Here is a 27717-nt window from a genome sequence, read left to right as displayed (position 1 = left end):
TCAAAGGAACCACAATGACGTCGTGGGGCGCATAACGTTATCTCTTAACATGATAAGGTTTGCTCACAAATTGGGTGCATGCACTAACAGCCACGATACAGGGCTTGGATAAGCTCTTTTCCAGCCCGCTTCAATTATTCGGCAAAATGACAACTCTATGACTGGACATCAAGTAAACATGTTTGCTTGAAAATGGAAGCGAGGCGAAGTTCAATTGAAGCTGCAAATTGGAAATAATACCCCGGGCTATAACAGTAGTATTGAAAAGTTCATCCCAAAAGACTGCCACACCTATCAAGCTCTCAACTTGAAGTATCTAGCAAAGAACATAGAGTTCGCAGCCAGGACCACAGGAACAACGCTAACCATCTCGCCCAAACCAGCATACCGAGGCGGAATGCGAAACTTGACCCAAGCACCACTAGCCATTGTAATGGCCAAAATATTGTAGACAGCTGACCAAACAAAATTAAAGTACATGCGTTGGAACCCAACCTTGCTGATGTCAAGCAGGAACGGGATACCTTCCAGACCGTTCAACAGAACAACATCCGCCGCGTCTTGGGTCACGTCGCTGGTGCTGCCCATTTGGACACCAACGTTTGCTTGAGCAACAGCGATGGCATCATTTGTTCCATCGCCACAGAAGATCACTCGTTTTCCTTGGTCCATCAGAGCAGCGACGTAGTCTCTCTTCTCAGGCGGAGTACGCTCACCGATAACATTGTCTGGTGAGATACCAACGGAAGCTGCAACAGCCTGGACAGCCTTTTTCTGGTCACCTGAGACGAGATGAACGGTGATATTGCGGGACTTGAGCTCACGTATGACCTGTACTGCCTCTGGGCGGATTTGGGATGAGAGCCCAAAGACGATGAGGGGGATAGAATCGCGTGTTACAACAAGTGTGGTGAGACCACTATGCTGAAGACGCGACACATCTTCCAGCTTCTCAGCTTGAGTCCAACGAGCATTGCCTACTCTGAGAGTCGAATCAAGGTAATCCGCCTCAACTCCAGCGCCAGGTATAGCATGGACGTTTACTACCTCAGGCATAGCCTTGACGGTGAGATACTTCTCAATAGCGGCAGAGACAGGATGTTTACTACCAGAAACGAGAGCTTTTGCCAAAGCGAGGTTATCAGACAAGTCCCCATTCAAATTGACCTGTTCAGTCACGGCGAGCTCGGTCTCAGTGATCGTACCAGTCTTGTCAAAGACAACATCAGTAGTCTTGCGAGCTCCTTCGGTGGTGTCCGCAGACTTGATGATGACACCACCGCGAGCGGCAATTCCCCCTGCGACAACAAGCACCATGGGTACAGCAAGTCCAAGCGCGCAAGGACATGCGACTGCGAGGGTAGCTACAGCAAAGGTGATGGCATTGCCAACACTCTTTCCAGCGCTGTAGTCAAGAAGTTCCATACCGCACGCGACCCAGATCACAAGAACGAGAACGGCGATGGCGCCCATGGCTGGGACGAACCAACCAGCGACCTTGTTAGCTAGATCTTGAATCTTCGGAGTCGAATTGGCAGCTTCCTCGACGAGTTGCGCAATGTCAGTGACTGTGTTTTTGCCAGGAAGACGCGTCAATTGAGCAGTGACAGTACCGTCGCCATTTACAGTGCCAGCGATTAAGTCACTACCCTTTTGCTTCACCACGGGTAGTGCTTCCCCTGTCAGCATGGACTCGTCAACTTCGGTCTTGCCAGAGATGACGATACCATCAGTGGGTACTCGGGAATGAGGCAGAACCTTGAAGACATCTCCATACTGAAGAAGACGAGCGTCAATCTCGGTATCACCTTCCTTGGTAATAAGTACAGCTGCGATGTTCTGCTTCGACCGAAGGGATACAGCAGAGACCGCTTGAACACGTGCAAAGGCGGCGATCAATCGACCAGCTAGAATAAGAGTGATGAGCATGGTGCTAGTCTCAAAGAATTGACCTTCATCAAGAGGATTGCCAGCCATCTCAAAGCTGAAAGCCACGATAGAGTAGACGTAAGCTGCCGTGATGCTGATGACAACGAGCATGTCCATCTCGACAGTTCGACTGTACCAAAGAGCAGCGAGAGCTGGACGATAGAACTCCGGGATAGCGATAGCTTGGACAAGTGTACCAAGGGTCAATCCAATGATACCCTCGGTCTTGTCGTCCACCAGATCTTCGCTCCAGGATACTACTGCGACAGGGATAGTAAAAGCGGCCGCTAGGAGGGTCTTTGTAAGTTGATCCCAGAGACGGCGGCGGCTGTTCTCAAGCTGAGCGTCTCCACGAGGCTCTGCGAGACCATTGCACCGATCTTTGATCTGTTCCATCAAGTCTCGAGCACCGATAGTTGTTGGTTCGTATGAGAGACGAACTGTCTTCTTGTCAAGAGCCTGCACGTCGGTGACGCCTCGAGGCGAGTTCTCGATAAAATGCTTCGGTGAGGCCAAGACATCAAGAAAGTAATTGCCGCCGATGATTTTTTCAGCACGAATCCACTTGCGCCGGATACAAAGCTCAGGACTGTTTCCGCATTGGTGATAGAGTTGTTGACGGTGAATTCTCCTTTGCCCATGACAAAGTTGACCTGAGCGTTGGACACGCCCGCCGTATTGGCAAATATACGCATCAACTTGTCTGCGCATGAGGTGCAGTCCATACCGCTTACCAAGAAGCCGATTGTTTCGATATTCACTCCGTGTTCGATATCAACCTCAGTCTTGGAGGTTGTGACAGCAGGAACTATACTCTTGTTCGCGTGATTGTGTGCATGTTTATGCTCTGGCTTGGCCTGGCTGGTGTTCGATCGGGTGCTCATACAGCACGTCTCAAGGGACGTAATCCCCTGCTCGATCGCGCTTCGGCAGATACAACGGATCTGTTCGAGATAACTGCTATACTGGTCGAATGCAGCTTCGAGATGTGTACCGCAAGCAGTTTCGGAGTTGTGGTGACCAGGTTCGTGCTCGTCGTGATTCGGATCTTCGTCGCAAGCTTTCTTGCACTCGACTGCAGCAATCGCTTCAATGCATTTTTCTAGGGATGGGAGTAAGAACAAGTGAGCTTCAGGCTTTTGTTTGGATGAACCCACCACTACAGTGTTCTTCGCTGCCGCAACAGGTCGAGGTCATGCTGGAGACATCAGAATCGTCTGGGCAGCAGCCTCCATGCTCTTCACCATGATGATGGTCGTCATGCTCGGCAGTGGAGGGTTCGTGTGCGTGGTTGTGTTGGTCCGAGCTGGCATTTACATGCTCAGACTTCGATCCACAACATGATGCACCCATGGTCATAAAAGTATACCTGGGATAATAAGGTATTCAGAAATGATGTGGGGTTTTAAAGATGGTTTGCCTAGGAATAAAAATATTTCATGTAAAAGAAGTGGTAACACGCAGTCGGGACGTGATATATCATGAAACTGAGTGTTCCGCGGATGGCTCCACTGCCGCTGTTGAAAGTCCCCCGCGCCCCGTTTCCGCGCCGCGCTTCCGCTGTTTGCGCTCACTATCCTAGACTTCACATACACAAGAGCGCAATAAATCAGTAAAGAAGTTGACATGATATTCGAAATTCCAATGCTAGACGATGGGTATAATAGTAGCTCGTAATAAGTTCCAACTTTTTAAGCCCCCGGTAGCTCAACCTGCAATGATCCTTTGTGCCTCTGCTATCGCAGCCCTGACCTGATCAACAGTTCTAAAGCACGCGCAAGCCATTGTCATATCGACTTCCTTTGGACACACCTCGGTGGGATGCTTGGTTATCGTAAGTGACTCAGTATTTGAACAACTCGCCCCAGTTTCGCAGTTCTCATGGCCTTCGGTATGTGACTGACTCTGTCTCGCCGCCAATTCATCTCCTAACTGCACAAGACAATCCAACTCTCCCTTGAGACTTGCTTGCAGGAACGCCACATAACTAGGTCCCTCGAGAGAAACCTCAACCATATCTCCACTATCAGGCTGTTTCCCTATGTAAAGCTGGATCGGTGTACCAGAAGCCAGAGCTTGTTGCTTCTGGGTGTAGAAGAAGTCGCCGTAGGATGAGCCGATGCTGGATAAAAGAGAGCCTAGTAGGTAAACGTTGCGTGATGTGCGTGGGCTCTTGATGGATTGGAAGCAGATGGTACACTCCAGGATTGTCCTCGCTGACACCAGCGACCGTTTCAGGATTTTGAGGGTTTGGAATGTCTCGAGGGAACTTTCTATATCCGAAAAATGCTGATTGACTAACTCAATACACGAACACTTCTGAGAAGGTGTTGTTGCGCTCTCAATATTCCGTGATGGGGTCGTTGCATCCACTGGCTTATCTCTGATTGTAGCTTCTGGGGACTGGTTAACGTTGTTGTGATCCTGTGTCGTGGACGCGTTATTGAAGATATCGGGTAGCAATGGTGGCCCTCCTGATACAGCGTCTTGGTCTGTCGAGAAGTCCATATCGAAGGAAGGCAACGACGAATTACCCAGGTCGTCAAAGAATTGATTCATGACACCAGCAAAGTTTCCTGTCTCAGGCGACATTGATGCCACACCAGTACTTCCAGCGCCATACCTCAGTGACCGTCCTCTTTTCGGACGGCCTATAGCTCTCATAGGCGAATACTCGCATGTCAAAGCGAAGTGAGAACATCGTTCACATAGAGGCGTATGCCGTGAACATCTGACCTTGCGTTTCCCTGAAACACGTCATCAGCTGATGCTTACAAATGAGAGAGGAAAGAGACTGACTACATGGGTCGCAGGCGCGGTGCTGGGTCTTGTCACTTATACTTTGGACGTTCATGCTAGGCGCTCGCGGATTGAGCGTGTCTGCTGGTCTTTTAGAGATAGGTGCGGCCATCAAGGTTCTCAAACTGCGGAATTGCCAAGGAGATGAGGAGAGCGGAACGCCGAGGGATCAGCGCTGAGGGTTTTGCGAATGGCGATTGGTGGACGAAGATGTCTCCGCTTTACTGTTGCAGCCGAGATGAGAGGTACTTTCAGATAGGCCGGTACATACAAAGGCAAGGGAAGTATTAGAGGCGGGACACATGGGGACAAGTAGGAAAAGACTCACAAATTATGAAAAGAATATTTCAAGGTCTATCAAGACAGACTAATTGATAATGAACGTATCGGAAGTAACTGGGTCTGAAGAACTGCCCGGGGAGGTTATGGGGAAAGGTATCTCTTTAACGTACCTAAACCCCGCGAAGTGTACAGTAGGCCCACAGCTTCCAGTGAAGAAATATTCCACACACTTGCTGACACCATGCGGCTTTCGCGTGTCCAGGGTAAGACATGTCGGACACCAGGTGTTATCAACAATCGTGAAAGCTGATAGAACCACAAAGATAGATTGATCAGGCTGTCGCATGACCGTAGTTTTGAAGTCGGATAATCGCAGCGGTTATCCAACAGGTCGTCGTGAAGCTGTCGCCAACGTTCTTCGTGCTTCCAGTTGTGAAACGATCTTCACATTCCGGATCGGGAAATCGAGACTCCATCCAATGGCAATAGGAATTCGTTAGCTGGTGGTGTTCTACCATCAACATGGGGGTGGGAGACAATGGTTTACCCCAAGGTGCTCAACTATGGCGAGCACAGCCTCGGCAACAGTCAACTCCGTAACATCAAGCTTCAGATGCAAAGGTTGACCCTCCGACCACTGATAAAGCTCGCTAGACTTTCGCAAATGTTCGACAACTAGCGGTTCAGTAAGTTTCCCATGGAAACCCCTCTCGTAAGAGCCCAATCGACGTAGGTTTTCTTCCCTGCTACAGGACAAGGTGATGGGTACAAGGAAAGCCTTGTGACGATTGGCCAGGTTGATGTACTCCTCCATAACACCGCGACCGATAAAGTCGTTGGATTGAAAGTCGGTGAAGACATGGATGGAGTTTTTTGTATCGGGTGATTTGGCTATAGCGTCGAAAATGACGGATCGAAGGGCGCGGCGCGCGGGTTGATACTCTGGGCTGGAGCGGGGGAGGATGGCGTCGACTGGGTCGATGAGGAGGTGGTTATGGACGAGCTTTGCATTGCAGTGGGATAGAACTTCGACTAGTTTCCGGGCGATGGTGAGTTTTCCTGTGCCTGGGTAGCCGTTGATGTGAATAATTGGGAGAGCCATAGCTGCGGGATGGGTGGTAGCTAGCAAGGTAAAGTGATCGGATATGGAGAGGTAGAAGTGAAGATGAAGACAGGATGTGAGAGACGTGGCAGATTAGTGTGGTACGGTCATGTTAAAAGCTTAACTTAGGGTATGTCAAGCCCTGGATGATATTTATTGGATGAGGAAGAAAGTTCCAGAACAAAGTTATGATAAAGCAGAGTTGACCACACGTCGAACAGCGAGGTGAATTTGAAAAAGTCTAAATTTGAAAAGCAAAACAAGCTAAAGTAGAAACAATCTAAGTATCAACAAGAATCCAAGTATATACACGCAATTTATCCTGCCATTCTATACCCATGCGCCAGATGATCATATCCATATCCCGTTTAGTTCAATAGCTCGTTCAAGTCGCGCTTAGCGTTTCTCTTGATACCACACTTGTTAAGACAAGCATCAATACCAAGAGCAATGTTGGCAGGGATGTGCTCGCGGAAAGACTCAATGTCCTTGCCATCAATAGTCTGAACACCACCCAGAGTAGCAGAAACAACATCGCCATTCAGAGAAAAGAAGTTCTGGGCGATCTGGTTGACACCAGGGTCAACGTTGTCGAAAGCAGCGACAAAGACAGCATCTTCACAGTCAGGGTTGAACTCCTGGTGAATAGCGCCCTGGGGAAAGACAGCCATCTGGAAAGTATCCATAGTGTTGGCAACAGGCTTCTGACCGTTCTCAGTGACAAAGTTGGTAACAAGACGGCCCTTGACAATGATGTTAAGCTCAGTAGCGCGGTTGTGCACATGGGCAGTGTTCATGCCACAAGGACCCAGGAAAGCAACGGTCATGGAAGCGCCGTTGCCGATAAGAGCAGGCATGGTGAGGGCAGTAGCAGAGACGGAGCGTCCACCCTTGCCCTTGGATTCTCCAGCGCCGGTGGCGGCCTTGAAGTCGAAGATGAAGTCACCGGGCTGGTCGAGGAGCTTGAGACGCTCGACTTGGGTGGGGGCGGTGATGATCTTGGAGATGAGGTCCCGGTCACCACTTCTTGTGTTGATGGGTACGATGGGTGGGAGCATGTCATCGATGCTGGCTGCGGCGCGGGATTGGTGGGATGAAGGGGCGCTGGGAGCTGCGAGAGCTGAGCCGGCGAGGAGGAGCATTGATAGGAACTGCATGTTGATGGTTGTGGAAGAAGTATTAATGGATAAAGTCCAAGATGTTATTGTAATAAGATGACTGAAGAGAGTGATTAGTTGATGAGTGAGGTGAGTGATGAAGATGTGATGGTGAGTGATAATAATGATACTTTAGACAGCGATGGCAATGCTCTTATATCCACATCGTCTCCGGCATCACAGCACGATGCGCTGTTGATGTTTAGACCCCAACGTGCTTCACCGCTGACCGTCAGCCCTACTGCATGCAATTTCATAATTTTCCCATCAAACTAAATTAGTGTGGCAGTGAAAAAGTCACTAGTTCATCCCATGATAATGCTGTGATCTCAGTAGCTGTATCTCAGCTCCCACTTCCGACCAATTACTCCGTTGAAGGATCACTCAGCCCCTCTAGGAATAGCAGACCTATGAATGACAAGGTCGCCGATTAGTGGAGACCTAGTCTACTTTGGGTAAGTAAACAAGCCGAGCTGGCCGAGCTAGTGAAGCTGCGCCGCTTATTTCGCGACTCTACCCAATAAGAGCCTCAGACGAAGATCCCTGCTGTCAGATTTCTCCCGAAAGGATCACATTAGAGGATCTGTACTTTGGTTTAGGGCTGATGGTAAGCTTCCTTCGAGTCCCCGGCGAGGGAGGCGGTGTCGGAACTAAGCGAGGCTGACTGCGCTCGAGACCTGGTAAGCTTAGATAAAACTTCTTACCCCGAAAATTTGGTCATGAATGCATCTCGTGGCATAAGTAGAAACATGTCCCGCTAAAAAAAGGTTATTCATCAAGCTTATTTTTATCTTTGTTTTTACTCATCACTTTAACATGGATCTCAGCGTGCCATCAGGCTACGAGTCATACTCCAACCGTCTTGATCCTCATGATGAAGTCGAAGAGGAAAAGGCACCAAGACATGTTTCTGACGAGCAGGCTCTTCTGAAGCAATGTCGTGCACCGCCCAAGTCTGCTGGGAGTTTGGATACTGTCCGACTTTCTCTGCGTGTTCTTATTCTTCTTGTCAATTTGAGCATTCTTAGTTTGTTGGCCCATGCGGTCAATGTGTGGAAGACTACGCATAACTCTGTGGATCGAGATGAGAATGGTTGGATGAGGACGAGATGGGCTACCATTGATATGCTGTCTACGTGGCTTATGCTAGCTATGGGTGCGTTTGCATCTTTTGTTCAGGTGTTGGCTCTTGCTACTCGTCTCAGCTTTGTAAGTCATCGGATATCTTCAAGCTTACATCACATGGTCTAATTGGAATAGTTCCGGTCAATGCGCGATGGAGCCATGCACACTGTTGCAGTCTTGGTCAGCTCTGGTATCAATATTGCTGGATGGATCGCCGTGACTATCTACTTCATCGTCGACAAGGAGGTTCTCCGCAACAATCACTGGGATCTCTGGTCCTGGACCTGTCAGAACAATTCACGACAGAGTTACATTCCCTGGGCGGGCTTATGCACAGAATTGGTAAGATATCAATTTATGTACTGAGCCAAACTTGTACTGATGATGTGATACAGACATACACCTTTGCTGCAGGACTTGGTGTGATGGTGCTGGAAAGTGTTTGCTTGGCTGCATTTGTTATTTCGCTGCGTGGTATGAATATTCTTGGGAAGTACAACAGGGCTAGCTCTGCGTAATTTGGGGGCTAGTGACAGATTCTTGGCGGAGTATTTGGGGGCGAGAGCCATTGCTTACTTCAAAGCTTACTGGGAGTTTCACTGGAGGGTTTTGTGGAAGCCATTCAGTTGGTGATCTATAGTACATCCATTTCTCTTTCGAATGTTCAAATGTCTGATAGGTGACGTGCCTTTCGATCATGGTCTGTAAAACTTATGGAGGTACTCGCCTTTTCGACATCCTTCCCTACTGACAGCGTCGATCCACCATTTAAAACATTCTTTTTGCAGTATGATAACTGAGCAGATTCCAAGTCCTAGGTACAAGGAGGACTAAACATATACCGTGAGCTATCCTAATGAAACCTCTTGCACATCAATGTTGCAAAGTAACTAAGTAGAGAACTATAAAAATAAGCATAAGCGTGGTGCCCATTGACTGGTGGTGATGTCTGATCTTGTCAAACCGCCCCAATAAGCGGGGTGTCCTGCTGCCTAGCATGCATTGGACGACCCATATCTTACCACCTGAGCCGTTTTCATATTTGGAATTCCACTGAACAGAGCTGGAAAGGATGGGGAGTTTCTTGTCTTTACATGCAGTACTCTCATAGCTGAGACTCTGTATCATCTCACTTTTGAAATCCCCAAATTCGCAGAGGACCTCATCCATAGCTTTCAACCACCGCTTATGAAGCTTGGTAACATAGTGTATCTTTGTGTATTCCCAGTAGTCTGGGAACCAGCCAGCATTTTCCCAATCGATGATACCGGAGATTCTACCATTTTGTACCATGACATTTCTCAGATTCAAGTCCCCGTGTGTAAAGACAATCTCATGGCCGGAGGTGTGGGCAATGCTGGGAAGTGCTCGCGTCTGAAGAGTCTTGTTAAATTCGTCCTCGTCGACGAAGGGTCCGAAGAAGTCCCCTTGTTCTTCATCCCAGGGTTGACTAGCGGAAATACGGAAATCGTGGCAAGGACCACCAACAGCATTGCAGATAGAGTGATCAGGAGCTACCTGCTTTGGCATTGCCCGAATCTGTCGTAGGTATTGTTGCAAGTCCCTTTTAAAACTGTTCATCTGGATTTCGGTAAACGAGTCAATGGAAGCGCCTGCAGGTCGTCCAGGAATTCGAGACATGATCAAGTAAGTGGCTTCCGAGCCGGATACCAAGTCCAAAGGGCGAGGGACAGGTACAGTCGTATGTTTGCGCAGCTGTTGTAAAGTACCATACTCGTTGACTAGCCCTCGGTGCTGCTCTGGGCTACCCTCCTTTAGATACATGCCAAAGGGGAGCCGTTGAACTTTCAAACTGGATGATGACCCGTACAGACGAGCACCAAGACGCCACATGTGAGAGTAAATCTGCATTCTAAGTGGAGGCGGCAGTAGTCGACAGATTGTCGAGAACGCAAGGGCGGCGAAGCCCGATAATTGTCGGTGGATAAATGAAGTGACTGCAGTGGTGATTGGTAGAGGTTGCGGGTGTCTGGAAGCAACGTCTTTCGCAACTAGACTCCACCGTACAGGCTCCGCAAAACTTGCCCATGCCTCCAGCAGGGATGAATCCGGAAGGGCTATGCCGGACTTAGAGTGATCCTCAAAGGTATACCACTGGATTGTTGTCATCTTGTCCAGAATTGAGGGCCGGTCGGGACCGCCAATAAGGATCAGGGAGACGGTATACTGTGTAGATGTCAGAGAGATCTTCATGGACATTGGCTGTAGCCACTTTATGGATAGACTTACTTCGGGGACTGTTGTCCACTGAACCTTGATATAACCCTGTGACAATGCTGCCGCGGCAGATTGGCGGACTAGCCAATAGTTTTGAGGGCCATCAGGACGAGTCCCGTTGTCTCGCAGTTCTCGAGCCACATCATGGCCTAGAAAGACGTCAAGTATCTCGGATTGAAACTGATGGAGTACCTTGTTAGCCACTGTTGGCATGGAAAACAAATGGAAAAGGCGGGATGGCGGAGTGGTCTAACGCGATAGGCGATAGGAAAAATAGCCCTGGTCCTACTAACCTTTGTAACAGACTTATCGATGGAAGGAAGTGGCGACACAATCAAGGGATCCAGAGAGGAACCTTCCAATCCGGTGATGCAGCACCTGGCGTCATCTCGTGCATGAACCTTGTCGACCAGTTCTTTGTTGGGTGATCGTTGTTGGGACCCATCTGCCGATCCCTATCAGAAGTGAATCACAAGGAACAAGACAGGGAATATGACTCACAAAAGGAAACCAGTTCGTTCCAATTAGTGAGAAATGGTTTCAGGTCGGGAATCCCGGCGCCTCTCTTGCGCTCTTGGAATAGATACCGAGCCGAAGCATCAGGGTCAGTCGACAGTTCAAGGTATCGCTCGAGAATCCAGTTCTGAGGATAGCGCAGGTCTGAGTCCTCAATGGCTGATAGGGCCTTTTCCAGGTCGTATGCGTTATCCGTCATCTTGCCGCCTGCTATGTTTTGGTTCAGTGCGATGCGACGCCGCGCTTTATGAGGAAGGTGAAGGTTAGGTTTCTTTGTCCGAGAGTGGGTGAGTTGACAAAAACAAATCCACGTGCAACTAAACGGTGCACGGCCGTGACAGCACCTGTAACCGCGCGCTAGCGGATTCACTACGGGTTAACGCTAAAAATAATTCGACTTGAGGTTTAAGATGCGAGGTTTGATGAAAGTCTTGGAGCAGGCAGGGAACTAGAGCAACATGTTGAAAGCGGGGAGTTGAAACACACTCATCGCGACTATGCGTTGGGTTTTTGACTTGGGATCTGAGGATGATATATGACAATTTTCCCGCTCATTCTCCCACCGAGTAGTTGAGATCAAATTCCAACTGACATGCTTTCGGTCTCCAATGGTCCACATATTCGTTTCCTTGTCGCTTAAAATATCACCGCCCTGCCTCGTTCACACAATCCCTGCAATCGAAACATCTGTGCGTCTGCTTACATGCGTATTTACTTATCCCGCAAAGCGTATTGTGCAGATCATTGACATCGTCCAGCCCTTTCTTATAATCAATCTGCGTATCTTCAGCGTAAAGCGTATTCACAATGTAAAGCGGCCAGATTGTCTATGGTGTTCAGCTAGCTACAAACAACACTTGCTACAGAACACTTACCTATATAATTGCACTAGATCCTTCTCTATATTATGTTGATCAAATCTTCAAGCTCAACCATTTATCTACAACACTATTCAAGTCAATCAATTCTTATACGCAACTCGCCACCATGGTCGCTATCAAGATCTCCGCTTTAGCCCTTTTTGTGTCTTTGGCCACTCTCTCTTCAGCGACGCCTATTGAACCCGAGGCTCAGACTCTTGAAGCTCGCGCCAGAGGCAATGCCGTTGTCTACACTTCCGTTGGGCCATCATGTGATAGGGTTGTTGAGCGTCAGGCATTCCAAGGCGATAACGTTCACATCTGTCATGAAGTGACAAACATCGGTTCCCTTCGGGTTGAAGGAAGGTACGTAAACCATCAATATTCGTCTTTCTATGCTACGGCGTGACTAATGCATTATTTAGTGGTTGCTTGGTTAAATATTGGCAAAATCGCGGATGCAAGGGGAAGGGCGTCCAGGTTCTGGACTCTTACTGTCAATCTGTCCAGTTTTCCTCTTACAGCGTTGATTGCCCTTACAGGAGCAAGGACCGAGGCCAGCAGACATGGCCTTACCCTAACTAGGTCTACGTGTTATATTTGGTGCTGAGAACGTGTGGGGGTGACGTTTGGGGCGATGAGATTGGAGTTTATTTTCTCCGGGCACTCCGGTTTTCTCTCCTGTATTCTATTAAGCCAGAAGAAATAAGAAACATTCCCTATACTTACAAGAGCCTATCCATTGATTACCCGATTGTATGGGACGAGCTGTAGGCGCATTATTGTGGTTGTTGTAGAAATGTGCTTGTGGTTGTCAATTCTTGATCTTGGCAGAAGGGGGAAAAGCCGGATTGAAGCGAAGAGGGCATTTTGTAGCCAGCCTATACCTTCTGTTAGACTAAGACGAAAAGGCGGAAAGAAAGAAAAGTTGGATCCCGGCAGAGGAGAATAAGACTGTAAACGTCTTCAGAGAGATTGTTTGATGGACGAGTTGTAGGTAGAGTAGTTTCAGCTTATCACAAGTTTGAGAGAAGAGGAGGTTCAGGGCAAGGCAAGGCATCCTTCTTCTCAATAATAGTTTTAATATTAGATATTGATGAGTTTATTGTAATACGAACAGGTCAATTCCTTGACTCAAATACTAGCTTGAGCGGACCAGGCGCTGTAGTGAACTGATCCTTCATACTCTTCACGGTCAAATCCGGGTCCTCCCCTGGAGCAAAGGCAAAGTGGAACTTGGATACGAACAGGGCCGTGACTACGCGAAGCTGTGTAAGTGCTAGGCTTTTACCAACACATGAATATCGTCCTTTGATGTCAAGTCAGTCATCGTGAACAGTTCGGGACCGGGATATATACCAGATGCGAATGGCCGAAAGGACCGGCTATCTTTGACCAAGTCGGGTCTGCTGGTCCAGCGCTCGGGTATGAACTCATGAGGGTCGATGTAACATCTTTCAGCTGCAATTAAGAAAGAAACGTCAGCAGGGCTTTTTTGTCCATTTACAACAACTTTCTGCCGAAGGTTATAACTCACATCGAAAAATACTATAACGTGGTGATACAATCGTCACGTCACCTGGGATGAAACGTCCTGCTATCGCCATCCCTTCTGGTGGAGTGTCCCTGTTCCCTCCAGTCATGATGGCAGGGTAGCAGCGCATAGTTTCATCAATGATGGCGTTCAGATGCGGTAATTTCTTCAATGCCTCTCGGTCTGTGACATCGATTTGCTGGAGCTCTTCGTATAGTTTAGACTGATGTTCGGGATGTTTGGCGAGCAGATAAAACACCATCGTCAGTGTAGGGCCGGTCGTATCACTGAAAAGGATCAGTATTGTCTTAAGGGGTGTGAATATTGATATCACAAACCTGCCTGCAATGATACCAACAACTGCTTCGCCAGTCAGAAGGTTCTCGTCTTTTTCTACCGAGTCATTACAAATCGAGTCAGATATCAAATAAGATGCGATATTCGTGGCTCCGTTGTCGTTCTGGCCAAGGTTAGTCACAACCCTCGTTGATCAGGTTGTAGGCTGAAACTTACTTTGATACGGTCTTGCAGACGCTCTCTGCACCAGTTCACTGTAGCGTGCCAGTCACGCACGAGCCAATATCCTTTCAGATACTTGAAGCCTATCTGTGCCAACCACGGCGTCATTTGGCATGGCCCTAGAATCTTCATCGCACGACGGAGATTGTCGACGGCCCAATGGCTCCCGCTGCTGCTGATCATGTCGAAGGATTCAGACAGCATGAACATACCCATCACGTCGAATGCATACCAGTATGCCATATCTCTGAACGGGACCACGATTGCTTTAGCAGCATGAGTTGCGATGAGCTTTTCCCATTTCTCTGCATGGTCAGCGATCTGGGACTCGTAGATAGGAAGGTCTATGTACGGGGCATTGGTCAGCAGTCAACTTCAAAGGGCAAGATCAAACCAAGGCCGTAACACACTCTTGGCAGAGACAGCTTGCATCCAGATCCTGCGGCGTGCATCATGGAAAGGAACGTCCCGGAAGTTGACTAGACCAGCTGCGGGCCACAAGAAGTCATAGAAATCAGACTTGCGCGTTTTACTTCCGGGTCCATCAATTTTTACAAGCGTCTCTGGATCAAATATGGTTATCTCATTTGGGCCTGAAGATTCAAGAAAACGTATTAGCCGGTATAGCTTTCATCGGAGGTGGGTAACAACCTGTGCGCACGAAATCTCCGTACTGCTTCCTCATCTGCTCCAAGAGCAGGTGGTTCTTCGCTCCGACGCAGTTGGCGCTGTGCCACAACTTAGAAATCGCAGCCAGTCTCGGACCAGGGAAACTCTTCAATCTATGGAAGAAAATCCGATATACGACAATACTAATCAGTAGCGACAAGGTGAGTATTGACATAAAGTATAAGACATTGATGGCGTTTCCCATATTACTCCCAACCCCCCACAAAGTTTCAAGACCGTAGAGAACTGGGAAAAAGCATAGCCAGGTTTCAATGATGATGGGCGCCTTCAGATGCCATTCGCCTTTGCGCAGGATTAGGTGGTGGACGGCAAGTCCAGCGACTACGGCGGTCAGGGCGCGAGAGGTCGCCGCAGTTTCGAAAATCGATCCATTGTAAGAACTGAACAAATTCCAAGCGGTTGTCTGATCGAATGATACCATTGTAACTGGAGTCGCGAGATTGTGAGAATGATCCATAGAAGTTTACGATATCAAAAGAAGTTTTAGCCGTGAATGGGTAAGGAGAAATAACATCTGCTTTGCATTTTCGCAAGTATGATAATCCCTTGCTTTTGTAAAAAGCCGTGCGGCTTACATCAAGGTGGATTCTTGCGAAGACAGGTAAAATACGCAGAGGAGGCTTATGCGGTGGATCCAAACAGTACTAGCGGTGGGGCGGCGCCGCTGCATTTTAACCCAGATACGCTACAAATACGCTGTCAATACGCTATGAATACGCCGCAATATCGTTGAATACGCTACACCAATCTGACCTTGAAACCATGGAGTCGAGACTAAGTCAGGACATGCAGCTAGGTTGTCATATATATATGGCACAAGCCGCACCTATCGTTGTTGAGTTGTCGTTCGCTGGTATTGGAGTCTTCACCCCAAGCTATATCTTTGCCAAAATTCTCCGTTCTCAAAGCAGTTCTTGCATCGCAGGCACGAACAAAACCTTTATTAGCTTTCTTTCACAGAGAAGTCAATAGGCAGAGTCCTTTCGAGTTGCGAGCCTTACAGCAATTCGATTATGACCCCCACCAGTACGATGGCCCAACTGACGTCGGCCTTTCATCCATTGGAAGAGAAGACAGCCTTCGGATCTAAGAATACCCATGGCTCGCCGATAGTCGTAGCCTCCGAGGCTCGCATCCCAGACCGCTCTCGTTTCTACGCAATCAGGGTGTTCTGGGCATTTGTCAAGAGCGATATCTTTACATTCAGCACCCCTGGGATTCTCTTTGGCATGACTGGTGCTCTCTCCAATAACGAACTACTCGATGGCCCTCACTCGCATCCAATCGACATACTCGGCCGTTTGCCAAAAGTTATCCTCTCGAACGTCTTCACAATTCTTTTGTTCAACTTTGCCAATCAACGCTCACCAGCTTCGGTTCTGGAAGACAGCATAAATAAGCCGTGGCGGCCAATCCCATCAGGAATGATCACCCCGGATCAGACTCGTCGAGCTGCTCTGTTCGTTTCGCCCATCGCACTGGCTTGCAACTACAGCATGGGTGTGGGAAGCGAGGGACTACTCATGCAAGTCTTGACATTTTACTACAACGATCTTTGTGGCAGTGACGAGGTCGTCCGCGACGGCATCATCGCAGTGGCTTATGCAGTTGTCAACACCATGTCTCTCAAGATTTGCATCGGACCTGAGAACACCGTGAGCGCGCAAGGAATGATATGGATAACAGTCATAAGCGGCATCATCCTCACGACGATGAGCGTGCAGGACCTCAAGGATCAGGAGGGTGACAAGGCCCGCGACCGCAAGACGCTGCCGCTGGTGATCGGGGACTTGCAAACACGCATCATCATCGCCTGTTCCGTGCCCTTCTGGAGTGTGCTTTGTGCGAGCTTCTGGAATCTCAAGCCCGGTATCGTGGCTTGTCTTCCCCTTGCGTTAGGGGCTGTGGTTTCCTGGAGAGTCTTGGTGAAGCGCACGGCTCAAGATGACTCGAAAACCTGGAAGTTGTGGTGCGCTTGGCACACTGTGATTTATTTTATTCCACTGACCAGGCTGCTCTCTCAAAACTAAGACTCAAACCCATCAAAGTTCATTAAATACATAGGAGGTAGATGAAAACCGAGGGAAAAAGAAGTTGACGTCTCATGCTTTCGCTCCTCTATTGTCCACATGTAGCCTCAACTTTGCACGCTCAACTTCTTCTTTATATCAGCTTCAGGCTTGCAAATTGCTCCACCATGTCCCCGGAAAGTCTGATCTGTTCATTATTCCGATTCGTCCGTACAACATAGTAGTTGCAGGTGCCCAGCCTACAAACATAATGCCAACCACCAGGATTTCCACTATTCTGACCAGTTACCTGAGATTTGCTGGATCGGCCGCAGTGACATAGTGGATTGTTAGGAATATTGCCTCTTTCATCTACAAAACCTAAGAACTTCCCACAGTTCGTACACTTGTCGTAGGGACGGCCTGCATTCCCGTTGCGATTCGAACATCTTGTTGTTTTTCGTTGGCTGGGACTATTGCAAATGAAACATATCAGGGGGTGTTTTGGCCCGGGAGCGAGACCCAGATCTTGGACATTGGACGATAAAGTAGTGGACAGTTCGCTAATATCATTGGAGATTTGGGAAGAGATAGACCCGTGTACCATGATTTGAATGGAAAGTTCGATAATTGTAGGTTAAACCGAGTAACTAGAAATTTGTTTTGAACTTCAGTTTCTGTGTAATGTGCAAAGCAATGGTTTGTAGCTGCAGGTATATAACCAAGAATGCCGCACCACCAACTGGAAAGTTCCATTCTATGCCTAGCATGATTGTGAGAATCAGGCATCCTGGTCATCGAGACGCAGCCAAGATACATCTAGGACTATATCCTTGGCGTTAGGCATCCATTACACTTTGTCTCCTCATAACATCTAGCTAATAACAGACAACCACGTAAGTCGCCGATCGTCAACCCAGACGTATACCATGTCTGACAGTTATGAGAATTAGGTGCGTGGGTACAGTCGAATATGCGAAGGAGGCCTCACCACATGCGGGAGGCCGACCATCTTATACCCCGCAGTCGCAAGCACAAGCGAGCCTCGAAGGTTCAGTACTCACATTTCAGTTTCAGTCAATGGTCCTTTATGCCGACCTACTCAATTTTCGTCGCGACTATCAAACAATGGACTCGCCTGATCGCAGATCCCATTGTAGCATTATGAAGCGACGAAAGAGATTACTGCGTGGAGCCACCAGACTTTAGGAAGCTTTCTTGGCCTATCGGGCGGGATATCTTGTATGAAATTCATGTCACGAAAGTTAAAGAAGTAAAAGAAGGACAGGACTCTACAAATCTGCTTCTATATGCTTGATTTTCTAGGCATACCTTGATTCAAGATTTGTCTCTAGGTTTAACAAAGAGGTTGAAAGTTTTAAAAATATACTGAAGGTACCAGATGATAACATCGTGTCGGACGTGTTAGCTTGCTGTTGGAAGTGCCAAGGTATAATAGAAACATTTCAAATCTATTTAATAAAATTTGAACTATTGCTAACAATAGTTTCGTTTTCTGTTGGTGGGTCATTCCGTTCTCCAAAGATCATTAATTCGTTGGGTTACCTCTGGTTGTTGAGCTTTGAATTGGGCAAACGGCGACAGGGGTGATGTCTCGCAAATCTGTTGGCGGAACGATCAAAAGCGTTGGCCACAATTGGTCACAAATATGCGGTCACCTGTGCGAGGCCTACCGTCATGATGGCCTGACGAGGCATTTTTGGCTGTCTATTGTTTTCAGCTGCGGTCCGTCAACTCATTATTTAAGAAGTGGCTGAGGACTTAAACCTCGAGCTGTATACTCTGAATTACTGTTTGAACTCTAACACAGCCTCAAGTATTAAACTCCATGCCAAGATGGATATCAAAGATGTCTCAAACGAGAGCCAGTACATCGGCTACCTGAAGCAAATTCAGGCCGCTGCAGAACGGGCAGCCCGAAGAAAGGGTCAAGCCGTGAGAGATCACCCCCCTTCTCAACAACTCGTCTCGTCCTTCATGATGAAGCTCATGGCCAGCTCATATCGCCCTCAGTCGACCGAAAACACAATCGCTACCACGCAGGTCCCAGCGCCTTATCCACCTTGCATTCTTTCTGCCAATGACCTGGAACCCATCATGATCTCTGATATGAGACTCGAAACCCATCATCGAGGGAAGAAGATCATGCTCCGCGTCCTCACGCCCCCCGATCGTATTACGGCTGTGATGGCCATTGTGGAGGATGAGAAGGGAACCGCTGTGTTGCTCCAGCTCTATCACCAGCCTGACGAGACTATCGTCCCTGCCACTGAGATCCTCAAGCCAAACATGGTCTACATCCTCAAAGAACCCTTTTTCAAATGTGCCACGGACGGTACATACTCGCTGAGAGTCGACCATCCTAGTGATATTATCCGGCTAGACGGAGCTGACGACCGCATTCCCTCGCACTGGAGGCCATCGATGGTGATCTCAGACAAGAACAGCACTGACATTCGAAAGCAAGGCAACAAAGCTGTACAGGCTAAGAAATGGGCTGAAGCACTGCGACTGTATGTTTCTCACCTCGGCTTGTCAGACTCTGAAGATCAGACCAAGCAGTTGGGCAGCCGATAGCACGTAACTGACAGCCATCTAGGTACTCTTTAGCTATTCAAGCGGGTCAAACTTTGGAAGAGAGACAGCTCGCTTTCCTCAACCGCTCGCTTGCAAACCTGAACCTGGATCGACCGAAGCAGGCCTTGTTGGATATCGAGCAAGCCACCAATCCTGCCATGCCATCCGAAAAGTCACTCTTCCGCAAGGCTCGAGCATTGTATGAGCTCGGTGAATATCAGCAGAGTCTCGAGACATTGGAGAAACTTACACAGTTGTTCCCAGAAAATAATGCAGCCAGCTCCGAGAAAGATCGGATCAACGAGCGACTCAAAGAACAGCAGACAGGCGAGTACGATTTCAAGCAAATGTATAAGCAGGCTGAAATCACACCTCCCTTCATCGACTGTGCCACCTTCTCGGCGCCGGTTGAGATTCGCGAGTCGCCTGACCAGGGCAAAGGGCTCTTCACCACCAAGGCGGTCTCAGCGGGAGAGCTCCTTCTCTGCGAAAAGGCGTTCGCCTATAGCTTTGCTGGCGATGAGCAATCCAGAAAACAGACCAAAATCCTGATGAATCTTGCCACCAAGAGGATGGTAATGGGTGGCCAGGCACAGCTCTTGACCTTGATTGTACAGAAACTGTACCACAACTTGTCGTTGTCCGCTGAGTTTGGAGACCTTCACCACGCCGATTACCGAAAGGCCACGGTCTTGGAGACTGACGGTACCCCTGTAGTCGATTCGTGAGTTATCTTCTGTCAATTTGACTGATATTTCAGCTGAGTCAAGCGACTAACCGAGATTCAGATTCCTGGTAGAAAAGATTACCTCCCTTAATAATTTTGGTGCTCCGAGGACAAGTCGCGAGTCATTCCTCCGGGCAACATCCAGCAGCAAAGATATGACGGGTGGCAAAGACTTCGAGTACACAACCTCGGGCATTTGGCTCCTCGCGTCTCGTATCAATCATTCCTGTGTGGGCAACTGTCGACGCTCCTTCATCGGAGACATGCAAATCGTGCGCGCGACGAGGGACCTCGCTGCTGACACTGAACTATTCTTCTCCTATCGTCTTCCTGTGCCCTTTGAATCTTACCAAGAGGCCCAAAGGGGCTTTAAAAACTGGGGGTTCACGTGCGACTGCGAGCTGTGTTTGCGTAAGAAAGCCACGTCTAAGTCCGTCCTCCAGAAACGCAAGGCATTTGCCGACGACCTCCAGAGGCTCCTTGGTCATCCTGACTCGGGCAACGGAGCCAAGGCGATTCGACTCATCAAGGCTCTCGAGAAAACCTACCCGGCAAACAACGACTGCGCCTTCCGGCTAGAATTCTATGACGTCTACTTCGCCTTCGGCGCCCACCTGATGAAGGACAACCAGCTAAATGATGCAGCCAAAATGATCCTCAAGGGCCTCGAGGCCCTGGGACACAGCATCATTGCATGTCCGCCCAATGACATTACGGATCGGCCACGACTCGAAATCAAACGATGGGGGGTGGCGAGTGACGCTGCGCCATGGGCATTCTACAACCTTGCGAATGTGTATCGCCAACTTGCTCCTGAACTATGCTTGGCTGCAGAGCATTACGCTGAAGTATCTTATGCCATGGTTGTGGGCGAGAAGGAAACCTGGCCTGAGGTGTTTTCGGGTTCTTCGTGATGGACGAGCCATCTGGTTTTCTGCAACTTGTTACTCTGTACTGGTAGCAAGTATACACCAAGTGCAAAGGCTTTGATGCGGTGCTATGAAATGCACCGGCAGTATTGTTCGCCATTAGGGTTGATGCAACGGCTTAAAGCGTTATAACATGAGAGCCTGATTTAGTTGTGTACCAATAGGAGAGTGACAATCGATATTTTGGCTGTAAGGGCTGTCAAGCTAAGACGGGATGCGGGGTATTATCTCTGTAGGTGATACATCACCGTTTTTCAGTAGTTACAGCAACATAGAATAGATAGAGGCTTCCTCTGTGCTTAGCATTAGCCTTGAAGCCAGAGTCTAAGGTGCTGACGCTATCTAAGTAAATCCTGACTTTCGAAACAAGCAGATAACATGATCAATTCGTCACAGTCTCTCAGTGGGAACAGCTCGCTCCGTGCTGGTGTGCCTTGACTCGGGTTGTGAGGAGAGTAGATGAGAAATACAGACTAATTTCTGTTGACGTACTCGAGCTCGACGCTGATGTCACATGCTTTCGATCCTCATTTATTATCCACACATGCACAGCCTCAACTTTGTACACCTCACTGCTTGTCGGCTAAAGTGCTGCCACTCTGCCTCGTCCACACAACCCCTGCAATAAACGCCTCACAGCAACGCTCAGCCACATGGACCCCAGAAAGCTGTGCAGTCACTTCAATCTGACCGTCCCCTCACGTCTTCCTTCCGTAAACTCTCATTTTTCTCACTTCTTTCTGCTTGGGGCCGTTTGGGTCAAAGACAAGTGTATCGTCATCAAGAGTCGAATATGAAGCGATTGTGACGAATTTGGAAGCCGAGCTCTGTGCGGTCAGACAATGGAGAACGTATCTTCAGCTCTAGGCTTCACGGCCAGGCTGAAGCCAGAAATTCGGCTTGCCCAGGCCATCTCGGAGTTCAGCGCCTCGCTCCAAAACAAGAACCAGCGCGCCAGATTCAAGAACTTACACTCACAGAGTCCCCCAAATCCGGACGACATCATCAGGCTCACTGAAGAGATTAATCGGGATGGTGCTAGAGCTCACCGATCTTGGAGGCCGTATGGCACTCGACTTATCGCCATTTTGGAACGGATGCGCCATTTTGCCCCTATCGGCGATGTTCTAGTAGGAGGCTCACAGAACCTCATCGCTTGCGGTGTCTGGGCTGTACTTCGCTTGTCTCTGGAGGTCCGTGTATCTGTATCATCGGACGTCACATTGCTAAACAAGGCAGACATCGCTCTCTTTTCTTTCCTACTTCGAGAATGTCACCAACATGATGATGAGACTAGGACGGTCCTTATCTCTACACAAAGACTTCGCAATGCTGTTTCCCAAGTGTTCGACGCTCCAGTCTTACATGTGCGAGTACACTATCGTCATGGTTAACATCTGTGCTAAGATCGTGCACAATTGCGCCAAGTCTGTCCTATCCCAGCTGGCAGCGTCGCTTACATCAACATTTGACGCCGTTTTTAAGCCCCTAGAGTCAGACCTCGCAACCTGGGCCCTGTCAATCGAGAAACAAGCAACGGTCCTCCTTGCTAAAGCCGAACTTAAAAGCCACTCGTCAATTCTAGACCGTTTCAACCGTTTGCAGATCTCCATGTCAACAGAAACAGCAAATCGACAAATGGAGGCACGCAAGCATCGGCTGCTCACCGCGCTGTGTCCAGACCAGGGCGAATTCAACCTCATCTGGCGGCGAGAAAGAAAGAGAGGCACGTCAAGCTGGATGTATGATCAAGTCGCATACAAAGACTGGCTATCCTCTAAGGTCGGATCCGTCCTTTGGCTCAAAGGCAACCTTGGGTCTGGAAAGACAGTAACGATGGCATCTGCCGTTGCACACCTGACTTTAGCTGCCCCATCCATTGATCCTCAGGGTTAGCTAGACCTTTTTGCGCCATCATATACTTGCTAATCAACATCTCAGGAGTTACCACGGTGTCATACTTCTTCTGCCAGAGCAGTAATCCAAAGACCCTATCTGCCACCAATTTGCTTGATAGCATTGTTGGACAAGTACTGCAGAATCCTGCTATGGAATCTTCCCTGATGTCATTATTGAAGCAGCCAGAGACAATTCCTTTTTCTCGCCTGACCCCCGAGGAGTGCATTGACATTTTGATCAAAACCACACCCTCGACTTGGAGAGGGATCTTTGTACTTGATGGGCTAGATCAGATATCTGAAGAAGCTGCCGACGACGTTTTTTGTCAATTACACCGGCTCAAGGACCATCGCCTTATAAACATTCTATGCTCATCACGGTCCACGTCGGCGTGTTACTCTACTGTCAAGTCTAGATTCGACGAGGTACTGACTCTCTCCATGGAGACTGCAGACAGGTCCCAAGAGATCCGTGCGTACCTTACAGCGGAAATCACAAGATGGAATGCTATTAGACCCTTACCAATAGAGATAGAGAGTTTGGTGGAGGAACAACTCCTCGCGGGGTGTCAAGGAATGCTTTTGTGGCTCTCTCTTCAAATTGAAGACATCTGCCCCAGATACACCCAAGAACTGCGATCGGACGCGGAAATTTTGAATATACTTGGAAACCTGCCCCAAGACTTGCCTGAGGCGTTCGACAAGGCGCTATCCCGGGTGCGCGATGGACCACAAGGCAGTAAGCTCTTCCAGTTGGTCGCATCGGCCGAACCGCCTATGAACATGGATGAACTACGCGTCGCCTCGAATGTTGAGCCGGGAAACACAGCTTGGAATAGCTCAACACTCATTGGCAATGGGAAAGCACTTATTTCGACATATGGGGGAAGCCTCCTCGATATTGACGAAGAAGATCTTCGCGTCAGGTTTATACACTACAGTGTACTCCTGCACCTCACTACCCCTTCGTCTGAAGGGGATACTAACATCTTTCACTTTGACCTCCAAGAAGCTGAAATGATGCTGGGCGCCGTTTGCGTAACATACCTAAGCTACGCTGTTTTCGAGAATCGGATATCTAAAGCGCAGAAAGCCTCCTTTGCACATGTACCTCAAGTAACAGCTAGGTCTGTCATGCCGTCAGAATCATTTCGCAAAGGTGTCAATCTGCTCGCAAAGTACAGGCGTCAGCGAGACCCAGAAGTGGATTTAGAAAGAATATCATACGAGCTGCAGCAGCAAAGATGGAGGATAAGTGACGACGTCTATCTCTTCCTCGATTACGCCAAGGATCACTGGCTCTTACCATCCCGGAACATCTACAGAGACAATCGACCCAGTATTCTTGCGTTGTGGGAGAAAATGATAACGACCCCAATCGTGTCAGATTTACTGCCCTGGAGTACCATAGCCCAGGCGGTAACCTGGGCTCTCGAAAACAACCATGCGAGTCTGTTTCAACACTATCTTCACTCAAAATACCATGAAAATTTACATGTGGTCCTCTCGGCTGCGGCAGACGCTGTTAGAACCGGAGTGTCGCACATCCATCTCGAAGGGGAAGGCTTGGGGTGGCTAGGCCCTCTCTACGTCTTATCTCCAGGGTATGAAGCAATAGTTATGGAAGCCTTCGTCGAGCTGGGTTGCCTTCCCTACAAGTCTACCCTGGCGGTTTCTCCTGGCCTTAATATATACGAACCTTCCCTAGTGATGAGCGCTACATCGTATCTTGTCGAAGGTCTGAAATTATATTCCCAGCGTCCAGAAACCCTGGCATATATTCTCTTTCTTGCCAACTACTTGGATGATCCTAATTTGGTCTTGGTAGATGGGTCAACAATCCTGCATCTCGCCATTGATTGTGGATGTACACCTCTGGCTCACCAATTGCTCTCCAGGGGTGCAGCTCCAAATGAGAGGCAGAGATTAGGGGAACTCACTCCCCTTCAACTTTGTACTAATCGGAAGCTTTTGCGCCTTGCGGAGCACCTGGTCAAATTAGGAGCACATGTCTCCTTCGACAAGTTTGATGAGGAGTCGCCGCTCCTGTTTCTCGCCATCGACGAATCAAACTGGGAACTATTCTCCATCTTACTACGTAAGGGCGGATTCTCGTGTGATGGAATGTATGGCTTCAAGCTTGACACCGCCTGTCATCGTCTCTGCAGGAACCGGTCTGATTACTATTCACAGTTTTCAGAAGCAGCCTTGAAAGCCCTGATCCAGTACGGCGCGAATATACACCTGAGAAATGCAGCTGGCGAAACTCCTCTGCTAATGGCGGTGGAGTCAAGTAAACAGCGACTAACAAAGATTCTCCTCGAACATGGAGCGGATACAAGAGTTGGGGATAATCGTGGAGCCCAGCCGTTGCACTTCGCCAGGAACGCATTCATGGTACAACAGCTCTTGCTTCACGGTGCTGATCCTGAAGCGGCGGCTGGCGGTTACGTTACGCCTCTGATGCTCGCAGCATATCAGGGCCGATCAGAAGCCGTGAGAGTACTTCTCGATAATGGTGCTGACTTCAAGCGTCCTATTGGCAAATTGGATGCAACTCAAATTTTATTTCTAGGTTGGAGGGACCCGGGTGTGCCTCAGTCTTGGGCAACCGCCTTCGACCTCTGCTTGGCAAGACTAGATCAGAAGATCAAGCATCTGCATATGCCTGGCGACAGCCGAGCAAATCAGTCCGAAACTATCCGTCAGGTATGTGAGCTGGTTTCCATCATCGCTCAACTCCTAGAACGTGGAATCAGTTTGGAAGACCACGACCCAGATGCCGTCAGCAGACTAATCGACTCGCTGTTATATCGAAAAAATGATAGGAACGTCACAGTGAACTCCTATGAATTGTTGCAACTTCTGTCTAAGTCAAGACAACCTGACACTGGTGTAAAAGCAATTCCCTAGATTAGCTTGTTGGTATGCTGATAGCTAGCACTGGGTATAGAAGATTTAAACTCGAAAAGTTCCAAGTCAGAGCTTGTAGGGCTACTCTTGTCTTGTTTACAGGGAAATAAATAGAGTAGTATTGCAGCTATCCAATCAATACTATGGTAGGGATAGATACGAATACACAGGAAAGTATATTCGCCTATATATAAGTGGGACGATCAGATAAGACTTTTGATGATCTTTAGACTCCCCACAAGGCATCATAAGTCCCAAAATGTGTATGTTGTTGTGAAATAGTTGCCTAAACGCCTAGCTAACGACCAAATTTTCCCCTTCCAACGCCAGCGGAAAGGTGGGGGGAAGGGGAAAAAGCCGGATGGAAGCAAGGAAAGAAGCGCATTTATGCTGTGCCTAAAAGATTATTCTACGCAATCACTTTATATGTCAGAACTTGGCACCCGCCTTGATATACGATGTCGAACATCCATACAGCATTGAATTACACCACCAGTTGAGACGAGTTGGAGTCCTACACCTTGGCGAAGTAACCTTGTTTGGAACCTTCTCCGATACCCTGCATTAGAAGAGGCAATCGTACGTGAATACTGCCAGGATTCGAGCAAAACAGTAATTGATAGACAGAGACTGGCTGACTAATCTATCAATGCCCGTGTCTATAAATGCAGCACAACTTGAAGGTATAATCTTACATCCTCATACATTCTCGCATTTCAAACCCCTGCATACGAAGATACCGCAACTCATTAATCTCAGTACGTGAACTTGTATAGCAAGAAATACCATTAACATTAACATCGAAAGCCCACGAAGATGGCAGTTTCACCAGAAGTATACACAATAATCTCCCAGAAAAAAGCGCAATATTGCCGCTACGCCGACTCTCACCTCTGGCACAAATTCGACACAATCATGCTCCCCAACGCAACATACTCCTTCCACGAACCTGACGGTAGCGTGATCATGAAAGGCGACCTACCGATGAAGTGGTCAAGCCGTGATGACTGGACCGCGTTCTTCAGTAATGAGAACAAGGATCTGCAGGCTATTCACAATGTTGGACCTGCAGAGATGGAGCAAGTTTCGCCGGATGAGATCAGGGCTGTTTTTCCATTAATTTATCATGTTGGGAATAAAGAGCCTGATTCGGGGTTTCATGGGACTGGGGGCGGGTATTATCATGAGACGTGGAGGAAGGTCGGTGATGATTGGTTTATGGAGACGTTGAAGATGGATAGGCTGTACTGGAAGGTCATCATGCAATGAAGTTACCCTACAGATAAGCAAACGATATGCAAGAGGCCTGGGGGCTTCTTTCTTCAGCGCAAATATAATAACCCTGAGATAGGTGGAGTAAATTTTCTGTTGGCCTTCAATCATCCGGAAACAAATGGACTAGGCCTCCGTTCTGACTTGGCCGTTCGGTCCTCGTCTAAAGTGTACTGAATACCCCGGCAAGACCTTCACCCACCCTCCGTCCTTGTTCATCCCGAACCAGGCCCCTCCTCCACATTTTCTCTGGAACGCACGGTCGCAGTTCCTCCAGTGGATCGTTTGGCCAGTACCGTCAAATGTATCCTCGCTTGTCTCGATAGCTTTGTTAAAAGCTTCCTTGATGAATGGGTGGACTTCCTGAATTCTGTTAATCAAGTGCAATCTTATAATCAGTCGTCAGATCTCACCATTTTCACAGTTTTTACGCGAGGTTGACGGGTGTAACCTTGGATAGAACCTTTGTATCGTGATAAATTTATTTGTTTTACAAATAAAATGAGTTTTAAAGGGTGGAGCACCGCTTGGTGATCTATGCTCAATACGTAACCTCCCACGTGATACTTTTTGATAGGTATCTCTTACCCTGTATCACGAGAGAAAATGGTATGTAAATA

The 27717-nt window shown here is 48.4% G+C and overlaps 9 protein-coding genes across 9 annotated transcripts; 5 read left to right on the top strand and 4 right to left on the bottom strand.

The window, feature by feature from the left end:
- Positions 1-294: 294 nt before the first annotated feature.
- FIESC28_10754 (uncharacterized protein) lies at positions 295-6112 on the bottom strand (the record flags this gene model as incomplete). Its single annotated transcript, XM_031164884.1, has 6 exons — positions 295-2493; positions 2664-3031; positions 3642-4676; positions 4729-4817; positions 5181-5347; positions 5558-6112. 6 exons carry the CDS (start codon positions 6110-6112, stop codon positions 295-297), a joined length of 4413 nt encoding a protein of 1470 aa, XP_031011052.1.
- A 368-nt stretch (positions 6113-6480) lies between these two features.
- Positions 6481-7269, bottom strand: FIESC28_10753 (uncharacterized protein; the record flags this gene model as incomplete). The annotated part of the gene is made up of 1 exon (XM_031164883.1): positions 6481-7269. The coding sequence occupies one exon, from the start codon at positions 7267-7269 to the stop codon at positions 6481-6483; it is 789 nt and encodes a 262-aa protein (XP_031011051.1).
- Positions 7270-8085: 816 nt separating this feature from the next.
- Positions 8086-8912, top strand: FIESC28_10752 (uncharacterized protein; the record flags this gene model as incomplete). The annotated part of the gene is made up of 3 exons (XM_031164882.1): positions 8086-8478; positions 8530-8736; positions 8790-8912. The coding sequence occupies 3 exons, from the start codon at positions 8086-8088 to the stop codon at positions 8910-8912; spliced, it is 723 nt and encodes a 240-aa protein (XP_031011050.1).
- Positions 8913-9267: 355 nt separating this feature from the next.
- FIESC28_10751 (uncharacterized protein) lies at positions 9268-11347 on the bottom strand (the record flags this gene model as incomplete). The annotated part of the gene is made up of 5 exons (XM_031164881.1): positions 9268-9296; positions 9417-10581; positions 10645-10812; positions 10926-11077; positions 11134-11347. 5 exons carry the CDS (start codon positions 11345-11347, stop codon positions 9268-9270), a joined length of 1728 nt encoding a protein of 575 aa, XP_031011049.1.
- A 788-nt stretch (positions 11348-12135) lies between these two features.
- On the top strand, positions 12136-12593 carry FIESC28_10750 (uncharacterized protein; the record flags this gene model as incomplete). The annotated part of the gene is made up of 2 exons (XM_031164880.1): positions 12136-12374; positions 12434-12593. The coding sequence occupies 2 exons, from the start codon at positions 12136-12138 to the stop codon at positions 12591-12593; spliced, it is 399 nt and encodes a 132-aa protein (XP_031011048.1).
- A 536-nt stretch (positions 12594-13129) lies between these two features.
- FIESC28_10749 (uncharacterized protein) lies at positions 13130-15172 on the bottom strand (the record flags this gene model as incomplete). The annotated part of the gene is made up of 7 exons (XM_031164879.1): positions 13130-13317; positions 13368-13469; positions 13546-13829; positions 13881-14002; positions 14056-14405; positions 14472-14624; positions 14968-15172. 7 exons carry the CDS (start codon positions 15170-15172, stop codon positions 13130-13132), a joined length of 1404 nt encoding a protein of 467 aa, XP_031011047.1.
- Positions 15173-15782: 610 nt separating this feature from the next.
- On the top strand, positions 15783-16781 carry FIESC28_10748 (uncharacterized protein; the record flags this gene model as incomplete). Its single annotated transcript, XM_031164878.1, has 1 exon — positions 15783-16781. The coding sequence occupies one exon, from the start codon at positions 15783-15785 to the stop codon at positions 16779-16781; it is 999 nt and encodes a 332-aa protein (XP_031011046.1).
- Positions 16782-18617: 1836 nt separating this feature from the next.
- Positions 18618-20999, top strand: FIESC28_10747 (uncharacterized protein; the record flags this gene model as incomplete). The annotated part of the gene is made up of 3 exons (XM_031164877.1): positions 18618-19294; positions 19381-20082; positions 20147-20999. The coding sequence occupies 3 exons, from the start codon at positions 18618-18620 to the stop codon at positions 20997-20999; spliced, it is 2232 nt and encodes a 743-aa protein (XP_031011045.1).
- An 857-nt stretch (positions 21000-21856) lies between these two features.
- Positions 21857-27094, top strand: FIESC28_10746 (uncharacterized protein; the record flags this gene model as incomplete). The annotated part of the gene is made up of 4 exons (XM_031164876.1): positions 21857-22207; positions 22254-22905; positions 22956-25621; positions 26633-27094. The coding sequence occupies 4 exons, from the start codon at positions 21857-21859 to the stop codon at positions 27092-27094; spliced, it is 4131 nt and encodes a 1376-aa protein (XP_031011044.1).
- Between the last annotated feature and the right edge of the window lie 623 nt (positions 27095-27717).

The sequence above is a fragment of the Fusarium coffeatum genome, assembly GCF_003316985.1.
Source record: "Fusarium coffeatum strain FIESC_28 chromosome Unknown BRIP53273_contig_330, whole genome shotgun sequence".
NCBI classification, from domain to species: domain Eukaryota; kingdom Fungi; phylum Ascomycota; class Sordariomycetes; order Hypocreales; family Nectriaceae; genus Fusarium; species Fusarium coffeatum.
Note: the sequence above shows the minus strand (reverse complement) of the source record. Positions and strands in the feature narration are given on the sequence as shown.